Source organism: Tiliqua scincoides, chromosome 3 (assembly GCF_035046505.1).
Source record: "Tiliqua scincoides isolate rTilSci1 chromosome 3, rTilSci1.hap2, whole genome shotgun sequence".
Taxonomy (NCBI): domain Eukaryota; kingdom Metazoa; phylum Chordata; class Lepidosauria; order Squamata; family Scincidae; genus Tiliqua; species Tiliqua scincoides.
The window spans coordinates 192425154-192444823 of NC_089823.1; the positions used below are offsets into that span (position 1 = coordinate 192425154).

Below are 19670 nucleotides of genomic sequence, written 5' to 3' on the forward strand. Positions count from 1 at the left end.
CCTTGTGATTGTGGGCAAGGTGTGTATCATCAACTTAATGTGGTTTAACTGTTATTCCTTTCCGTAGACAACCCTGAGAACTGTAGTTCATCAAGTTCTGCAGGAGGCAAACTGAGAAATTTCCCTAGGGGTACGATAATGTCTAGGTCAGCACTTCCCACAGTGTGGATCACAACCTACTGGTGAATCACAAGCGCAAGCATAGTGGGTCACAATCTGGCTCCCACCCACCCTTGTGCTGTCTGGCTCCAAATCGGAGCCATTCCAGAAGCCTAGTACTTGCTGGAGCCTCCAGATTCATCTCCCACCCCACTCTACCCGCCTCTGCAGGCCTCAGAATGGCCCTCAGAAGCCTCTGTAAGTCACTTCTGGTTTGCTTCTGAAAACAGGAAGTGGCTTACAGAGGGTTCTGAGGGCCATTTTGAGGCTTGCAGAGGCCTGCAGAGCTGGCAGGAGAAGCCTCCAGCACCACCAGGAGTGTTGCAACCCACCACAGAGGACGAGGTGGGTTGCAGCGCTGAAAAATTTGGGAGTCCTGTTCTGTTTACGTGGGGGTGGAGCCTGCCATCATGACTCTGCCTCAGTGCATGCTTATTGAATGCATAGGAAAGCAGATCTTAATGCAGGGGTTGGCAATCTGTGGCCAGATCCAGCCCACAACCCAAGTCATCCAGTCCATGTGAAGCTCGGCTTGGGAAGTGAAGCCTCCTACCTGCCAGATGCTGGACTGGGAATTGGGTGGGAGGCTTTGCCTCCCAAGCTGAGCTCCACATAGCTGCATCTGGGAGCTTGGCAACCCAGAGATTCAGTACTGACATGTTGACATCGTCACTGACTGTCCAGCCCCTTTGCCCGAAGAGGTCGCCAACCCCTGCCTTAAATGCCTGAAAATGGTTTGCGAGTGTCACATGGTCAGATGTTCTCTGAGAGAACAGAATCTCTGAGAACTTAGAATCTGGAAGACAAAGTGTGAAGTTTTTAAAATGTCATACTTTTGAGTGAATCTGTTTCCAAAAGTAAGTGAACCAAAACTGGGAACCTTTTTGCGAACTATTTTTGCAATCTTGCATCTGTACTCATTTGTACTGGCTGCTGGAAAAAAGCAGTATAGCGCACAGATCTACAACATGATAGATTAAGGGCCCAATCCTATCCAGTTTTCCAGTGCTGGTGCAGCCGTGCCAAGGGGGTGTGCACTGCATCCTGTGGTGGAGAGGCAGTCACAGAGGCCTCTTCAGGCCTTTTGCTCCCTTACTTTGAGGCTGCATTGGGGCTGCACCAGTGCTGGAAAGTTGGATAGGATTGGGCCCCAAGCCATTTCTGCTCACTGTTGCATATACGCAACAGGGACCAAATAAGTACACCTGTGGGCCGGGCAAAGATGGATCAATGGCTAGAAGAGTGATCCTGATGCCTGACTACATGAAACCAAGACCACCTGATGCCTGAGGGACTATGCCAACTTCAGTCCCCTTGTGCCTACTGATGTGCAAGATCCTCCTCCTCTCCAATATTCTAGCTCAACACTCTCCTCCCCTCCACATTTCCTCTTCGTTTTTTTTCATTTTTTTCAATCCAGGAAGGAGAAAAGGAGCAGTGGAGGCAGTTAGGCAGACTGCCTAACTGCCCCCCACCAATCTGCTGCCTGAGGCAACTGCTTCAGTTGGCCTCATGAATGGGCCAAGCCATGAAGGGTGGCTTTTGTATGCAGGCCAGCAAAGTGTTCTAGTAAGTGGTTCAGCCTAAGCTGAGGTGAGGAAGGAATGGTACGTGTGAACATTATGTTCTTATGTCTCCATTTCTGGACTTTCTATCCTAATTTTGTATTTTGGCTCTCACTGCCTTGTTACATCAGCAGTTCAGCAGACAGACCATGATCAAACATCAGTTGCAGAAAAAGAAGCAACCTGTCAGTGCACCCTGGTTTGCAGATGTGCCATTTTCACATTCCATCTGCTGAGCTGAGTTTGGATCATATTTAGACAAACGATGTGGGTGGTAAACTGACAGCAAGCACTGCAGGAAGCAGCCACTCATATACGTATGTTTTTTGCAGCCTTCTAGACAGTAGTTTATAGCTGAGGATACTGGGCAAGACTAGGCATGTGGAAATTAGTTTTAGGAGAGTTCTTTGTTGTTATATAGGCTCTACTTCAGTTAGCCAAGAGTTTTAGCACCGGGGCCTACTTTTTAAAACGACTCTGTATTGGGACCCACCCACCTTTACGAACCCGAAACAAAAAAGCTTCATTTTACCAGCTGCTCAAGTCTGTTTTTTAAAATCCTTTTTACTACTGTATGGTGGGGGGGGGGGGGGAAAATCGCCTTCTGGAGCACTTGTTGAGCTCCACGTTGATTGGATCGGGATCATTCCGGTGGCCTTGCATTCCCCCTCGCCTAGACCTTTGATAAGAGCCTAAAGGCTGCTGCCTGGTTTATGAATGCGAAGGGGTGTGGCTCTAATGGTGACTGGGCAGCAGTGCTCTCCCATAGTAGCAGCTTGTTGAACCTTTGAGGCACATAGCCTAATCTGCCTTGTCAGTTTCGTGATCCACCAGAAATTGAGTTGTGACCCACTGATGGGTCCCGTTGCTCTACTTGGTAGCAAATAAAATTAGCTTTGTACATTTAAGCTTTTTGAAGTCATGGTAAGGTCCATTCGACTTCTGTGGACCTCAGGGAATTTATGTTTTTCCAAGAATTTACACAGCAGTACAAATATGACTCCTCTCTACTACCCGGACAGGGCTGGCCCATCCAGGCAGCCAACTGGAGTGGTTACCTCAGGCAACAGACTGGCAGAGGACACCCAGTTCTGTCCATTTACTCACCTTCACTGATCCTCTTCCTCCCACTCCCTCAACTGAATAAGGAAGAGGGAGACAAAGCAGAAGTGTGGAGGAGAAGAGAGTTGTGGGCTAGAAAGGCAGAGAAGCAGAGGCTGGCCCATTGCCAGGTACAGGGGGCAATATTTGGTATGGTCCTCAGTCACGAGGAAGTCTTGGGCAGGTCCTCTACCAGGAAGTCAGGTGGAATCTATGCAGGATTCTTCTGAGAAATGAGACATGCAAAGATTCTCCAGCTCCCTATTACAGATACTTTTTGCTCCTTTATTTTCTGCCTCTTCAGCTGCTTAATTTCATCCACCACCAGTGTGTTGGAACTGGGGTTCTGGATCTTGGGAACACTACCGAGGTTCAGAAAAAAAGTAATTAAAAGGCGGGGATGCCTGTGTGACAAATTATAGGTCAGACCAGTTGACTGATTGGACGTGTCTGGAGGTGGCTCTAATGACTAAGCTTACGCTGCTAATTAGGAAGGCACAGTGACATGTTTACTATTGTGATGTGACAGGGGAAGATGGTGGACAACTTACTGCCTGTCGTCCTCTGTTATTTTTCCTGGAGCTAGGGAAGCAACCAGTGTCCTACTCTTATTAATGAAATGCTACTGAATATTTCCTGAGATAACTTGATTTGGAAAACATGGAGGATAATCTTCCCTACCGTTTGGGTGGGGGAAATTTGAAGACTATTACAAAGCGGAGACCAGCTATGTTCTTTGAAAGAATCAATAAGCTCGAGGAGCACTTTATTCCCAGGAAAGGTGTTTTCAAGAGGATACAAAGGCTCGCTTTCCGGCAGCGGGCACAGCACCCTGGGGAGACCTTTGTGAGTTTTGCCTCAGCATTGTGGGAATTGGCATCAAGTTGTGGTTTTGGACCTTTGCAGGAGGAGCTGGTGTTGGACCAGCTGATTGAGAAAGCAGAAGACTGGCGAATCCGGCAAGCCCTGGTTCTGCAAATAGATTCTCTGACTCTGGACAGGGCTGTGTCCCTTGGGTCACAAATGGAAGCAACATTCCGAACAGCACCCAAGAGGTTATCGGGAGTAATAAACCAATGGGACCAGCAGATCATTGGGAGTAGAAACTGGAGGAGGAAGGTCTGTAGGTTTGGATCATTGTCCCAAAGACCAGAAAAAGTGATGGCGACATGTGGAATGAAGGGCCACCTGAGCAGAAAACAAAACTACCATTTCCAGGATTGCCACAACTTGAGGCTACCTGGGGTTCCAGGCAAGATGGTATGTTTAGAACAGTGTGTGTGTGTGTGTGTATGTGTGTGTGTGTGTGTGTGTGTGTGTGTGTGCTGCACAATTTGTATTTTATCTCTTTATCATCACCTGTCTAGTAATCATATTATACAACAGGGAAGGCAGCTCATAAAATAGAACTGCTACAAAGGATTGATGGAACAAGAAATTATTGTCACATAGTTTGATAATACTTTGAACAACTTGGACCACAATTCAAGAGTAGCTCCAGATTTGCTGTCAACTGCTTTCTGGATTTTGTCATGTAGATTAATTTCACTGTGTTTGTGATTTCCTGGATCTTAATTAACCATTGATGAATAGGAATGTGTTGTTGTTTTTGTTTCCTCAACATTGCAATTTCCAATTTAGCTGAGGACAGCATATGATTTTTTCCCCTATATTCATCATAGAGTTTGGTTTTAGAATTTAAACATAATTAATTGTGCAGGTCTGCAAATGTGAATAAAATCTATGGACCTGGCCAAACTACCTCCAACATCCGCTTTGGGGCAGACAATTTTGTTTTCAAACATGTTCAGTCCAATCCAGCACAAATTCCTGTGTGATTGTGCAGCAGAGACAACTTGGGCCATGCTGCATCCTGTATGGGAATTTCAGCTGCTAGAGATCTCCACGGGGGCTTGGGAACATTCGTTCCTTGCCCCAGGTAAGCTGCAGTGTCCACAATGGGGTAATTCGGACCTGCATAAGCTGCGTTCGCCTGTGTTGGTGGATCAGGTCCAGGAAGGGGGATAGGATATCAGGGGCAATACTGATGTTGATCCTGCCTCCCTCCTAGACCCGATTCGCCCCTGCCCCATTACACACCCTCCCTGCCCTCTCCCTCTCTGTTCCACCCTTGCATTGCTCAGAACAGAACTTACCTTCTGTGGCGCATGCTGCTGCCTTTGCTGGTGCAAGCAGGCTAGCACAGCCCTTCGTGCCAGCCCTCTATGCTGTCCCAAAGTGCTTAATAGCACTTTTGTGATGGCAAGCACTGGTGCAGCACCTGATGCACTGTCCTGCACAGGACTGTGCAGTTTGGATATAACATTTAGTGACAATAGTAATGATTTAATGATTCTCCATGATGGTGACTTGGTTTAGGATTTGTTTTCTTGCTTATTTTCTTTACAAAAGAGCACTTATTGTCTGGAGTAGGACAAAGTAGAGATGGAAGAAGGCTCTTTAACCAGAACTGTAAAAATGTTTCCTCTGACCGAGAGCCCAATCCTATCCAACTTTCCAATGCTGATACAGCCATGCCAATGGGGTGTGCGCTGCATCTGTGGTGGAAGGGCAGCCACGGAGTTCTCTTTAAGGTAAAGGAATGTTTGTTCCCTTAACTTGGGGCTACATTGCGGCTGTATTGGTGCTGGAAAGTTGCATAGGATTGGATCCTGCGTTAGACTTCCATGACCAGGATGTCAACAGAGCCAGTGAATTTAGCAGTGCATATGCTACATCTGGTTTTGCCTGGCAACATGCTTCCTGGAGGGGGTGGCATTTTCTCTTAGCTTGCTACATGCTTCTAAGGCAGCAAGGGTCAGAGACACCAGGGAATGGGCAGAGAGGACACTAACACCATGTCCCTCCCCAGGGTCTCTCTTAGCTGGCCCACCAGCATAGCTTTGCATTGAATAGTATTATCCATTGTCAGCTGCCTTGAGAATCATTTAGTTCAAAAGTCAGGATGTGAAACTGTTAAGGAAACAAACAAGCTGTTAGTGAAGCTTCCTAACTAGTCACAGATCAAAAAAGACATTTGCTGCAAATAACTGCTTGGGGACAAATAGCCACATCAAGTGGATGCTTTTTGGCAGGAGAATGGCATGAGGGGAAAGTGATACCCCCCCACACACACCACAGCCCCAATCTGCTTTTCCCTCCCATCCCATGTGGCTGCTTGTTGTGGAAAAAGAGATGCTTCCAGTTTTAAGTCCATATCAGAGTGGCTAGCTTAATGTAATATGCAGTTTGTCCCAGAGCTCAGCAATAAGAGAATTTGTGTCTTGAGCGAGCAGGAGGAAGAGGGTCTTCCATAGTTTTGTGGCATGAAGATATTTGGCCAGAACTGGCCCAAAACTTGTACCTGAGGCAGCATGCCAACTCTCCTTCTCTCCCCTCCCTACACATTTCGTCTTCCTCTCTATCCCCCAATTCCTTTTCCAGTCGAGGGAGTGGAAGGAAAAAGGAGCAATGGAAGCAAGTGGACAAACAGAGATGGGTGCGCCCCCCCTTATCTGCTACCTGAGGCAAGCACGTCAGTTGGCCTCTTGGATGGGCCGGCCCTGCATTTGGTACATAAGGCTTCTTTCATCTCAGCAGTGCATCTTCTTGCTATAAAAGGCACAGGTTTTTCTTTGGTTCAGGAACTGCAATTTCTGACCAAATATATCACAGGAGTTGGTGAAAAGCCAAAGGGATATGTAATGTGAACTCTCTGGAATGTATTTGACTAGGGGTAGCATCATTAAGGAAGAAAATGCCTCATTTTCTTTATTTTGTTTCCGGGATTGCTCAACATCTCACTGTTTGAAATTAAACAGAAAATATGATTTTTGTCTTCTTATAGCCCAGCTCTGCATGTTTACTCAAGAGTAAGTCCCATGAGGTTCAGTGAGGCTTAAACTTAAATGTACAGCCAGTAACAGGAAGTGCATTTCCATTAGCAATGACTTTTTGGGTGGCACTTTGATGATTGCTTTGTGGTACATTGTGACTTTTTTGCTGTCATCCTTTCCCCTGCACTTTATGAGTTGAACTTTTGCTTCAGGTTGTAACTAGCCGGACTTGTTGCTGAATTCACAAATATTTGCTCCTTTCTTTCCTAGAAAGCCTGCATTTTGGAATTCCTGGCGTGAAGCTTGGTAGATCAGAAAACCATCTCTGCTTGAGCTTGGTTAATTTGTTTGTTTCCTTCACAATCACTCCTGCTCAGTAATAGCCGGGTTGTTACTTATGCGGATGCTCTCCAGAACTTCTTGCCATGCAAGGTGATTTTGAAGCCTGGAATTTGTGGAGGCTGCATGACTGAATTGTGCACACCTACTCCTTGCTCTTGTTGAGAAAGTCAAACTGTGATCAGCTGGGGACTAAGAGTTTTCCTAGTACATCAAACATGGGTGTGGCAAGCAAGATCTGGTTCTCCTTGTTGTTCTGTCATATGTGGGTGGCCTTACTGGAAGGTCAAATCCTTTCTATGTCATGTGATTGTATTAACCTGCTCTTTCAGTCTTTGTGACTGACATTCTCTGTAGGAACAGCTTGCTCAGAAGGAAGAGAGCATCATTGTCTTGGGCTGTTGCCAGCGCCTGGCTGAGGTGGGTGGGTGCCTGTGGCCTCATATGCTGCTGGCCTGCATCCTACAGAGTCAGCCTCTCATTGTGACTAGGACCCTGGGCTAGACGGAAGGGAAGAAGTTCCTGGTGGTTGCTTAGCGACTATCCAATGCCATCTCTAACCACTTCTGCGTTGGAAGCTAGTTATGTACTTCCACCCCTAGGCAAAGCAGCTGGGTCTGGGCTGCTCAGGAAAGTGCTGCTGTCAGAAATAGTGAGAAGGATCAAGAGAAAGAAGGAACTTCTTTAGTACAGAACTTCCTTACTTTAATCCTAAGTAACACTAGAGTTATCTGGTCCAGATTCTGAGAGAGATTTTTTTTTAGCTTAAAGTATTGCACAGAAGCAAAAGTTCTACCAAATGTGGCTTCAGTCATTTCATCAGCACTGAAGAGAAGATGCTACACAAAGTGAAATTCCCTCTGTAGTATGAAAGCTACAGGAGCCTTTTTAGGGCCAATGCACATTTCAGCAGCAGTCATGTTTGCTGCATCCACATTTCTGCCAGTGTTTTCCGTACAGAAAAATTCTTAACTTTTTATTTCCAGCACACACCTACTGAATATCCTAACATAAGAAGAGCCTTGCTGGATCAGGCTGAAGGCCCATCTAGTCCAGCTTCCTGTATCTCACAGTGGCCCACCAGATGCCTCAGGAAGCACCCAAGCCAGCAAGATACCTGCATCCTGTTGCCACTCCCTTGCACCTGGCATTCTGAGGTGGCCTATGTCTCAAACCAGGAGGTTGCACATTCCCATCACGGTTTGTAACCTGTGATGAACGTTTCTTCTAGAAATCTGTCCAGTCCATTTTTAAAGGCATCTACGCCAGATGCCATCATCACATCCTGTGGCAAGGAGTTCTGCAGACTAATTGCACGCTGGGTAAAGAAAGTCATTTCTTGCCACATGCTGAACCTTTCAGATTCAGTGGCTCAAATGGAGAAATTTTCACCACATTGCTATAAGCATCTGAAAATAAAAGTTTGCAGTAGCGTAATAAAAATACCCCTTGCACAGGAACTGCTAACCTGAGTGGTAGCAGCAAATAAAAGTGGCCTTTGCATCTCCAAGAAGTTATCCTATTGGTGTGAATTCTCTGCTGCACTGGGATGGAAGTGAAGGAAGCAAAACTATGTTCTTGAATGCAATTTATACTCTTTGAATTCAATGTGGCATATATGGGGTTTCCAAGTAGCCTCCCAACCACATACTGGCTAAACCCAGGCATGCTGAACCTCCACCAGGTGACTGTAACAAGCATCCTTAGACCATGTCTTAGATTACTCGTGAAAATCTAAGATGATTTTCTAAGAAAATCTAAGCAAAAGTGATGATTTATGGCTCATTTTATATTGTAGCAGGACAAAACACTGGCAGAGTTGCTTTTCAACTCAGTTGTATGTGCTCTGAAGATTAGTGTATTATAGAAGCAGGCATAAGGTAGAAGCTTTTATTACATCCTATTCTTATGTAAAAACCAAAGCAAATCTTGTATAGTGATGATTAACATGTGAAATCACAATGAACTGAGTATAAAGGGCTCTCAGATTTCTATGTAGACCTGACTTCTCCTCCACACACATTTTTGAATATTTTTATTCCTACAGAAAGCTCTTTCTTGGCCATGTGCCATTTTACACATGATGACATTTCCACATTTCATTTTGTGTAAAGATGCTATGGAATTTCATAACGTGTAAAGATGCTATGGCAGGAACACCCGAGTGAAATGAATGGGGTTTGTACTGGCTAGCAGTTGATGGATAGGCAGCCCAATCCTATGTAATTCCCCACACAGTGATACAATGGTGCCAATGCAGCTTCTGCTGTATCTTGCTAGGGAATTTTCACATTTTTTAAAATTTAATTTTATTCAAGTTTTACATGCAAAAACTTGAATAAAAGTTTTGCGCTTGAGGAATTTGAGCGCTTGGCAGGCTTGGGAGGCTTGGAAAGGCGCTTGGGAGGCTACTTGGAAAAGTTTGAGCGCTTGAGGAATCTCTTCCAGTCCCGGTCGATGCAAACGCATCCAACAGATGGGAACATTTCAAGAATGCCGTTTACAACAACGCCTGGTCCATATTTGGCAAGAAGACCAACAAGACGGCAGACTGGTTTGAAGCCCACTCTGAGGAGTTGACACCAGTCATTGAGGAAAAGAGGAGAGCTCAAGCAGCATACAAGGCCTGTCCCAGTGAGCGCAACCTGCAGGTCCTCCGAGCTGCTCGCAGCAAAGTCCAGCAGATTGCCAGGAGATGTGCTAACAACTACTGGCTCCAGCTCTGCTCCCAGATACAGATAGCAGCTGACACGGGCAACATCAAGGGGATGTATGATGGTATCAAGCAGGCCCTAGGTTCAACGCAGAAGAAAATTGCCCCTCTGAAGTCTGCCACAGGTGAGGTCATCCAGGATCGGACGCAGCAGATGGAACACTGGGTGCAGCACTACTCTGAGCTATATTCCAGAGAAAATGTAGTCACCGAAGAAGCGTTGAACAACATTGAGTGCCTGCCTGTGCTGGAGGAGCTTGATAGTGAACCAACCCTAGAAGAACTTCACGTGGCCCTGGACTCCCTTGCCTTTGGCAAGGCACCTGGAAAATACAGCATCCCTGCTGAAGTCCTAAAGTGCTGCAAAGAGATCATCGTCACTGAGCTGCATGAAATCCTCTGTCTCTGCTGGAGAGAAGGTGGAGTACCTCAAGACATGAGGGATGCAAACATCATCACGCTGTACAAGAACAAAGGTGACAGGGGTGACTGCAACAACTACCGTGGCATCTCTCTCCTTAGCGTTGTAGGAAAGTTGTTTGCCCGAGTTGCACTAAAGAGGCTCCAGGTACTTGCAGAGAGCGTTTATCGAGAATCACAGTGCGGATTCCGAGCCAACAGGTCCACCAGTGATATGGTATTCTCCCTTAGACAACTGCAGGAGAAATGCAGGGAACAACGACAGCCACTCTTTATAGCCTTCATAGATCTCACGAAGGCCTTCGACCTGGTCAGCAGGGATGGCCTCTTCAAGATTCTCCCCAAGACTGGATGTCCACCCAGGCTCCTCAGCATCATCAGATCCTTCCACAAGGACATGAAGGGCACTGTTGTCTTCGATAGCTCCACATCAGACCCCTTTGACATCCAAAGCCTCCTTCAAAGCCTTTGAAGTAGGGCTGTGTTCTTGCACCAACCTTGTTTGGGATTTTCTTCGCTGTTCTGCTGAAGCAGGCCTTTGGAACTGCAACAGAAGGCATCTATCTCCGGACCAGATCAGATGGAAAGCTCTTCAACCTCTCCAGGCTGAGAGCAAAGTCCAAAGTCCAGCTGAAATGTCTGCGTGACTTCCTCTTTGCCGACAATGCAGCTGTCACTACCCACTCTGCCAAAGGTCTCCAGCAGCTCATGGATTGTTTTAGCAAGGCCTGCCAAGATTTTGGACTGACAATCAGCCTTAAGAAAACACAGGTCATGGTTCAGGATGTGGACTCACCTCCCTGCATTACAATCTCTGCACATGAACTGGAGGTTGTCCATGACTTTGTGTACCTTGGCTCAACGATCTCCGACACTCTTTCTCTCAATACCGAGCTAAACAAATGCATCGGTAAAGCAGCTACCACGTTTTCCAGACTCACAAAGAGAGTCTGGTCCAACAAGAAGCTGACGGAACATACCAAGATCCAGGTCTACAGAGCTTGCGTCCTGAGTACACTTCTATACTGCAGCGAGTCATGGACTCTTCGCTCACAACAGGAGAGGAAACTGAACACTTTCCACATGCGCTGCCTCCGACACATTCTCGGCATCACCTGGCAGGACAAAGTTCCAAACAACACAGTCCTGGAACGTGCTGGAATCCCTAGCATGTATGCACTGCTGAAACAGAGACGCCTGCGTTGGCTCGGTCATGTCATGAGAATGGATGATGGCCGGATCCCAAAGGATCTCCTCTATGGAGAACTCGTGCAAGGAAAGCGCCCTACAGGTAGACCACAGCTGCGATACAAGGACATCTGCAAGAGGGATCTGAAGGCCTTAGGGATGGACCTCAACAAGTGGGAAACCCTGGCCTCTGAGCGGCCCACTTGGAGGCAGGCTGTGCAGCATGGCCTTTCCCAGTTTGAAGAGACACTTGGCCAACAGTCTGAGGCTAAGAAGCAAAGAAGGAAGGCCCATAGTCAGGGAGACAGACCAGGAACAGACTGCACTTGCTCTCGGTGTGGAAGGGATTGTCACTCCCAAATTGGCCTTTTCAGCCACACTAGACACTGTTCCAGAACCACCATTCAGAGCGCGATACCATAGTCTTTTGAGACTGAAGGTTGCCAACAACAACATGCAAAAAAGAAAAAAAGAAACATATACAGAATGAAGAGTGTAATACATATTTTGACATATTGAAACCTCATCAGGTTTAGGAAACATTTGTTCCCTTGCCCTGGTGTAAGCTTCAGCAGTTGCTGCAGCAGTCATCACCTGTGCTAGTTCTATAGTCCATGTTGACCCGTGAAGGCCTGATCAGGCCAAGGAAGGGGGTTAAAATTCAGTTGGCAATGCTGCAGCTGAACTCGCCCCCTTCCATGGCCCGATTTGCCCTTCTCCCCACTCTGGTCTCCTCCTTGTTCTTTTGACTTTTGACCCAGGCTATAACCCACATGCACAGACACATAAGATAGTAAAAAGCTGCTTGGTGTTAAGAAAGAATCATTTTGCAAGTCTGATTAAAAGTCTGACAAAAGCTGCTCAGGCCTCAAAGTTTGTTTACACTTTGGGATGTAGCTCAAGAGATAACAGATGCAAGGCAGCTGCTGGAGAGATGAGCAAGCTTTGGCAAATGTTATTCACTGATTGTATTCACTGGCTTTGTAATTTTGTAATCTTTATGCTTTTACATCAAAAGCATACATATGTAACATGGAAACCAAGTGATCCCTTGATGCTAAACTGTACCAAAGGTAAAAGGGTCACAATAGTTATATAGAATTAAGCCATAGAAATCAAATTGCTTGATTTTAGTAAAACTTTTAAACGTCTTAATAAAAGAAGCCTCAGTTTTGCAGACTGTCTTACAGTGTAACTGTTATGGAATACAGAAGTGATAAGACAGGGCGCTCGAACAAGGCCACCCTAATGCGGGATGAAAGTTCTGTCAAGTTGAAGTCATGTTGGTCTTCACACCTGTCTTTAAGTATTTTGCGCTCTCTGTTAATGGTGTTATTCTAAACCTTGTCAAAACAATCTGTATAATTGGGTTGATTTATGTGAATGTGATCCAACACTAAGTAAATAGTATTATAGTGCACCCTGCTGGGATTTAGAAACTTTTGTACTTTTTTAGGTTTTAAGGTGAAACCTCACCTGTATGTAAATCATAGCCAATCAGTTGTTTTTCCCACTTGTTGCCCACCTATTGTACCTTATCTTAACCTATTAGGTGTTAGTCCCATCTCTGATGTAAAATTTCAGCCAACGGGAAGTCTAGATTTTGGGACAAAGAGCCAAAATTATATAAATGGTCAAATCAATATTGGGAATTGCTCTCATACTTTGGACACTAGTCCCGTGAGATGCCCATTGCTTGCAATGAAATAAAAGCCTATTTTATTATCACTATCAAGTGCTCAAACTATCACTCCTGAGCACCAAGTCTTTTGAGTTGCTTTCTTTCAACGTTGCAGCACCCTTACAATAGGCAAGTGAAGTTGCTTGAAGCAACTCCATTGGGGACACCTCTTGGAAAATGTTTACACCCTTACAATAGGCAAGTGAAATTGCTTGAAGCAACTCCATTGGGGACACCTCTTGGAAAATGTTTACACTCTTACAATAGGCAAGTGAAGTTGCTTGAAGCAACTCCATTGGGGACACCCCTTGGAAAATGTTTGTGTTAAAGCAAAGAAATGTGAAGGCATTTTTAATTTAGCCAGCAGAGGGGGCCATGAAACTTGACTTTCAAATTAATATTGAGAATGAGCTGTTGGGCAAACTGCACAGATGAAGTTCACTTCAAAAACAATGTATTGTAATTCTAATTAAGCTGTCTAATCATGCATCAAATTTTGATATTTTTTGAACATAGAGTGGGAGGCAGACACATCATTAATATTTGCTTCTAGGCAGCAGAGAAACACCCACATTTTTCCCCCCTGGCTATAAACTTACTTTAATGAATGCTTAGCATCTGGGCAAGATTATGCATCAGGCTGGAAATAGACAGTTCTCCCTGTTTCTAAGGTAGTGCCTAGTGCTGTGTGATCCAGACTTTCAGAAGGGTCATTGAGTTAGTCTGTTGTGGCAATGACAACAACGTGGCACCTTAAAACTAACAAATGTATAGTAGCATGTGCTTTCATGGACTATGGTCCATGTCATCAGATGCAGGAAGCGTAATCCTTTCTGAGCAGGTTATACGTATATGTACAGAATGTAAAGAGGGGGAGTGCAAATGGGAGTATCAGATGGCAATAAATGAAGATGGCCGGTTTTCAGCAGACTTCAGTAAGACATGAGACAAGCAACCAAATCCTACCTGGGGCTTACACTGATGGAACTCACAACCTGTCAGCATAAGTCCTGGACTGACAGTGGAAAAGCTGCTCCATTGTTTGCAGGCCATGGCCATCAGGGCAAATGGCCAGAGGCTTGGACAACAGTGACCCGCTGAACCTCCTCTGTCCTCTATCATAGTTGATAAGTTAGTGGTAGGGGCAGGAGGGAAAGGAATGTAGTGGCAGCCACAGACACTGAGATCCTATCTCCTCTGCCTGGCCTGGCCTTCTTGTACTTATGCTAGCTAAAGAGGAGACCCATTGGAGACCATACAGTCTATGGAGAGGTAAATAAATTACATTTTTATTTACTTCTCCTGGGCCATCTTGTCCTCCCCCACCCAATAGTGTACAGAGCATGCTCTGTCAATGGTGCTGCATGGTCTGGGCTGGTGGGGGATAGAATTGGGCCCAATATGATAAGGATTATAATTAAGCCACAGCTCTATCCAATTATTGTGATAATTATCTGTACTGGAAGCCAACTGTCCTAACATTCTACCCCCTTTTAGTTTGAGCCCTATCCTGGAGAATGCAACAACTGCTGTCAGTTTCCCTTTTTGGCCATTCCCATCTTGACCACCCGTTGACCATCTTTTTCATATCTACCTCTGTAAAGATAGTTGAGAAAGTTCAAAATCCGCAATTTTTTCTGCAATTTATCTGCAAATGTTGAGATGCTGAATTTAGTAATGAAAAGAAAATATCCAGTGCAACATTATCTCTTTCATCTTATTTATGGTAACCAAAGACTGCATTCTAGCTCTGTTTAGGTAACGCTTAGGTCATTAACCTGACTCTTGATGGATTCTTTATTTTCTTTTGTAGACTCCAGAACCGGATGAAAATTGCACGAGTGAAGGGGAGCTGGAAGAGGACCACAATACTTCTGTCCCAAGCACATTAGAGCTGGAGATTCGTGGATTAGGCCAGGAAACAGATGAAGACTACTTTGAGACCCAGTCACATCAGAGTGAATCTTTGTCAGATGTCAAGACAGAGCCTTATGAAAGTGTGTCAGACTCAGAATCTATTGCCAGCGATGTGACTAGAGAAACCAGCCTGAGTTCATGCTGTCTTTCTTCAGAAGTAGAAGAACCCTGTCAGAAGTATTCTGAAGCAAAACTAGAAACAGCTCCTTCAGAGCTGGAGTACCCAAGGCAACTGGGATGTATACAAAAGCAAGTTGTGAAAGTGGCTTCAGTTTTACACATCCCAACAAGCAAAGGTGAGCTGGAGGCACAAGCAACAAAATCAAAACCAGAAGAGACCAGTGAGACAGAGCAAATGTTACCGCACAGTATTACCTGCCTGGAATCAGAAGCTAGTAAAAAGGACTTTGTATCCAAGACAGAGGCTGCAGTGGTAGTGAAGGCAAAATCTATGGACAGAAAGGCACAAATCTGTGTCCACTCAAAACATCTAGCTGAAGGTGCCATTGCAAAAGGTAACACAAGCACAGCAGCAACCAAGTTTGCTTGTGTCCGAGCAAACTCTGATAGCTGTCTGGCTGTTTTGAAGATGCTGGATTGTCCTGCCAGCTCAGAAGCTGTTTCAAGACACAGCTTGCCTAATATTCCCTTAGAAGCAAACAGAACTTGGAAAAGAAACTGTGAAGCGCTGAAAGTTATGTGTAAACCAAATCATCTACCTAACTTCAAGTGCAATAGGAAGAACACTACTGATGGTCAGAAATCTGCGGTTGCACACTCATGTGGCCGAAAGCTGAAGTGTCCATGTTTGAAATGTAAATTTCAGGTGCTACCGATGAGGCCAAGGCCCCTAGAAATGAAATCCTGGCACAGCATACCAGGGGACATAAATGCTCAAGATGTCCAAGACCATACCAATGACTGTATTGTTCTGGCAAATAAATTAAGTTGGTCATGCTCCAAATTACACCTAGAGGTGTCTGATTATGAATGTGTACAGGAAAACTTGGAAAAGCTTGGTGTTTGCTCACAAAAGCCCGTAAAGATGGGAAAAGATACAAGTATTAAAGATGTACTTCTTAGCACTCACTTAGTTTCAGATAAGAATCAGTTGATACAGGCAGCAGCCTCTCATCAAGGTACCAGTAAGAATTTGCACAATGAATCCAAGATATATGGCCTTACAACAAAAGGAGCAGATGCATTTGCTGAAAACAAGTCTTTGGAAGTGTCCCAGCTGCCACTTTCCTCTGCGTTTAATTGTAAACGGAAAAGTCCTTCAATTTTGGAGGGTATGCCAACGTATATCGATGCCAAAGCAATATTAGAAAAAGATCGGGCCAAATCGGAGGGTGAGATAGAAATGAATGGTCTCTCTCAGAATCTTACTTCTCATCTTGACACCCGTGATGTTGAAGCCCAAGAAAATTATCTTGGTGTAGGTATCACAGGGAACTATGATACCACCCGTGACACCCATGCTTCCAGTGTTGGTACACAGGTGAGCATGAAGGGAAAATGCCTTGACTCTCAAAATACTGAGGCCTTCCTGGGGGCACATGAATTGAGCAACAATTCTGGGCTTAATATAGGTTGGGAAGTTCTGGATGGGATTTTCATATCAAATGGAAAACACTTCATAGGAGAGAAAGAGGAAATACTGCTTCCAGACATGAACAGGAAATCCAGTGCCTTAAAGTGTCCTTCAGATCAGGAAAGAATAAATGTAAAATTCACGGGTATGAAAAGAAAGGATTGTGGTGGTGGTGGTGGTGGTGAAGATCTCTCCACCATGAGAGATGTCACAGAGTCACATAAATCTCCAAGTGTACAATCAAATGGTGGAAAGGACATTTTGCTTGTACAGGCTATGTCAGACAGTGAGTTTCCTATTAAAGTGGGCACTCAAGAGGGTGAAAAAACCATTCACGAGGAAGCAGAAGGAACTGCTCTAGTTTTTGCTTCAATTTCTTCCTGTGCAGATTCTACAGGAGTTAATGGAGATAATGATTCTCTTGGGACTGATTTAAACTTGGAGAGTTCTGTGCAAACCTGGAAGGAAGAGGGAGATACAGATGGCCTGTCCTTAGAATCACACACCAGAAATGCTGAGATATTACTGATAAAACCCTGCCAGATGAATGCTGATTCTGACTTAGAGACGGAGCAAGTAATAAACCTACAGTTTGAAACAAGGGGCCATATGGTGCTGGATGAAGCTATGACCACAAATGAAGAACAAGATGCTTGTGAAACTGCTGAAAGAACACAGGAAATGAATTTTGGCATGTTTCAGGATGCTACTGCTGGTGATAAGACCCAGGAGAATGATGTCCACAATAAGCAGATTCTTGAGAAGGAAGATACTAAAAGCTGTGAGATGCCACAAGGAAGAACATACCTTTGGGAAGATTCTCCAAACACACAATTAGACAGAGGCTTCTCTGTGGAAGATCCCAAGTGCATTAGCAGAGACAGTGAATTGAATCTAAGCACAGAGATCCATGACACATCAGTGAAAACTGACAACCAATACAAAAGCACCATGGGCCTAGATAATATCAGCACCAGTAGCACAAACAGTGAGGAGATGGATGAGAACATCCTTAACTTCCTGGGGAGTAAAAGCAGTTTCTATAGGGCAGTGCAGAGGAACAAGAAGGCTAGGGTCCCCGAGAAGTCGCCCAAGCAGTCTAAGTTTTTATCCTTTTCAAAAATGGCATCCTTTAGGAAGACTAAACTTATGACTGCTGAAAATCAAGAGAGCATCAAGACTAAGACAGAAGCAGTAGATGTAGATAAAGGGGATGAGCTGGGAGATGAGTTGAAGTATATTCAGAACAGTTCATCCAGCTGCACTTTGCAAAGTAAGGAAAATTGCCTTGCTGAGTATTCAGATGACGACGACTTATTTTATGAGAGACCTGCAGGACTGTTCAACAGAATGAGCCTGAGAAAGGCTTCTGGCTCTGGCCGAACACTTTTGGATAATATGGGCACAGGTTCTTCTCCTGTCCTGGCTAGAATTAAATCCTCACAAGGAAAGGTGTTGGGGTCTGTTGAGAACAATGACAATGAGTCTATGGACTATCCTGAACTCAGGAAATCCTCATCAGAGAGTGACTTCAAAAGAAACAAGAACACAGAGAGTAAAAAATTCAGGAGCAGATTGGCATTGGCCCACAGATCCTTCTCAAGTTTCTTTGAATCTAAAACTTTGGAGAAGGAAAATTCCGAACAGAATCCAAAGTTTTCAATGAAAAATGAAAAGGAAAGGGCCAAGTTGTGCCAAACGTCCTGGAAAGCGTTTTTGAAAAGCAAAGAGGCAGATGGCCTGAAGCGGTCTGCCGTAAGCAGATCTCTTCCGATGCAGCAAAGTCCTTGTCCAAACCGGAGCCCTGGCAGCTTTGCTAGACGACTGTCCAAGGAAAAACAGGAATATCACAATGGACAAGTAGTTACGAAATTGAGTGGGTCAAATGCTTTGCCTACAGAAGCTGGCCATTCTGCCTCCGCTGACACTGGTGACTGTATAGCTGAGGGCACAAGGAGGAAGAGAAGAGAGCCATCTCATGAACTGAGTATAAAATGTCCACACAGTCCAGACTACAGTGAGAAAGAGGAAGCAATGGGGCATGAGGAGGACATTTCTTTTGAAGAATTGTGGTTGAAATCTCCAATCAGTCCAATTGACCTGCAGTCATCGTTTTCCCACTTCATGCCCTCTTGCCCCCAGTTGTCCATGTATGAGCGTAAGGACATGCCCTGCAGACCCATGAGCCCCAAGCCCCAGAGTCCTAGATCCAGTTCTCAACGCAAGGGTTTCCATTACCCTGTCAGGTTAAATTCCACTTCATTGATCTCTCTTGGAAACATCTCTATAACGGACAACAATCTGGAAGCCCCTGAGAGGCCAAAGACAGTGAAGCCCAGATCGAGTTTCTTAGTGTCTGCACACTCATTAGATCATGACTATCAGAGAGAAGATAGTGGGATCAGCAGCCAGTCACAGATCAGCTTAAACACCATTTCTTCCTTGGGTGACATCATCAGAGATGAGGTGAGTTGCTTTGCGGTGGGAATGATCTGGTTTAGTTTTGAGAACTTTGAGTGCAGTATCATTTAAATAAATTGCTTTTATTTTTAAGATGTATGACTTGGCATTTCCTCCACAGGAAGTCAAACAGTGGACTGAAAGTCTGATATCTAGTTCCATGTTTGCAGGATCCTCTTTTGCAGTTCTTCTGGGAGCACAGACTCAGGGACGTCTAACAAACGAATGGGTGAACTGTGTAGCATTTCCAGAGCTAGGCCAGACAGGATTGTTGGATTCTGCATACAAGGATGTCCCAGAAAAATTACTAACTGGGTAACCAATTCTGATTGCATCTTTCCATATGCTTATGGCCATGTGGAATTGCTTTAAACGGTGCCAAACACAATATCAAAAGAGGCCTCTTCTTTATGTGCAGATAGGTGAGCTCATTGAATTTTCAGCATCTAGTTTGATTTGAAACTACAACAGCTGTTAACGTGGTCTTTCTATCAGCAGCAAGCATTTTCCCATTTGTATCATAAAGGTGGTCATCAAAGGTTCTGCCAATACTTGTGCTACATTTTTAAAGCAGAAGTAGCATTACAGTGTCAGTCATAGTACCAAAGTCCATCGCATGAAAGGATACGAGTCAGCCACCCCCAGTGGGGTGGGGTCAGCCACACCCCCAAATATTTTGTAAACGATGATTTATTTG

General features: G+C 44.9%; 1 protein-coding gene across 3 annotated transcripts in view; it reads left to right on the forward strand.

The window, feature by feature from the left end:
* ARHGEF4 (Rho guanine nucleotide exchange factor 4) overlaps nucleotides 1–19670 on the forward strand; it is a 207665-nt gene that overhangs the window by 50006 nt on the left and 137989 nt on the right. For 2 of the 3 annotated variants that reach the window (XM_066620908.1, XM_066620909.1), the window contains one exon: nucleotides 14816–18979. In XM_066620908.1, the coding sequence (XP_066477005.1) occupies nucleotides 14816–18979 (4164 nt within the window). Of the gene's footprint in view, nucleotides 1–4068; nucleotides 4086–14815; nucleotides 18980–19670 lie in introns of those variants that run through there. The other variant, XM_066620910.1, reaches the window with a different exon arrangement.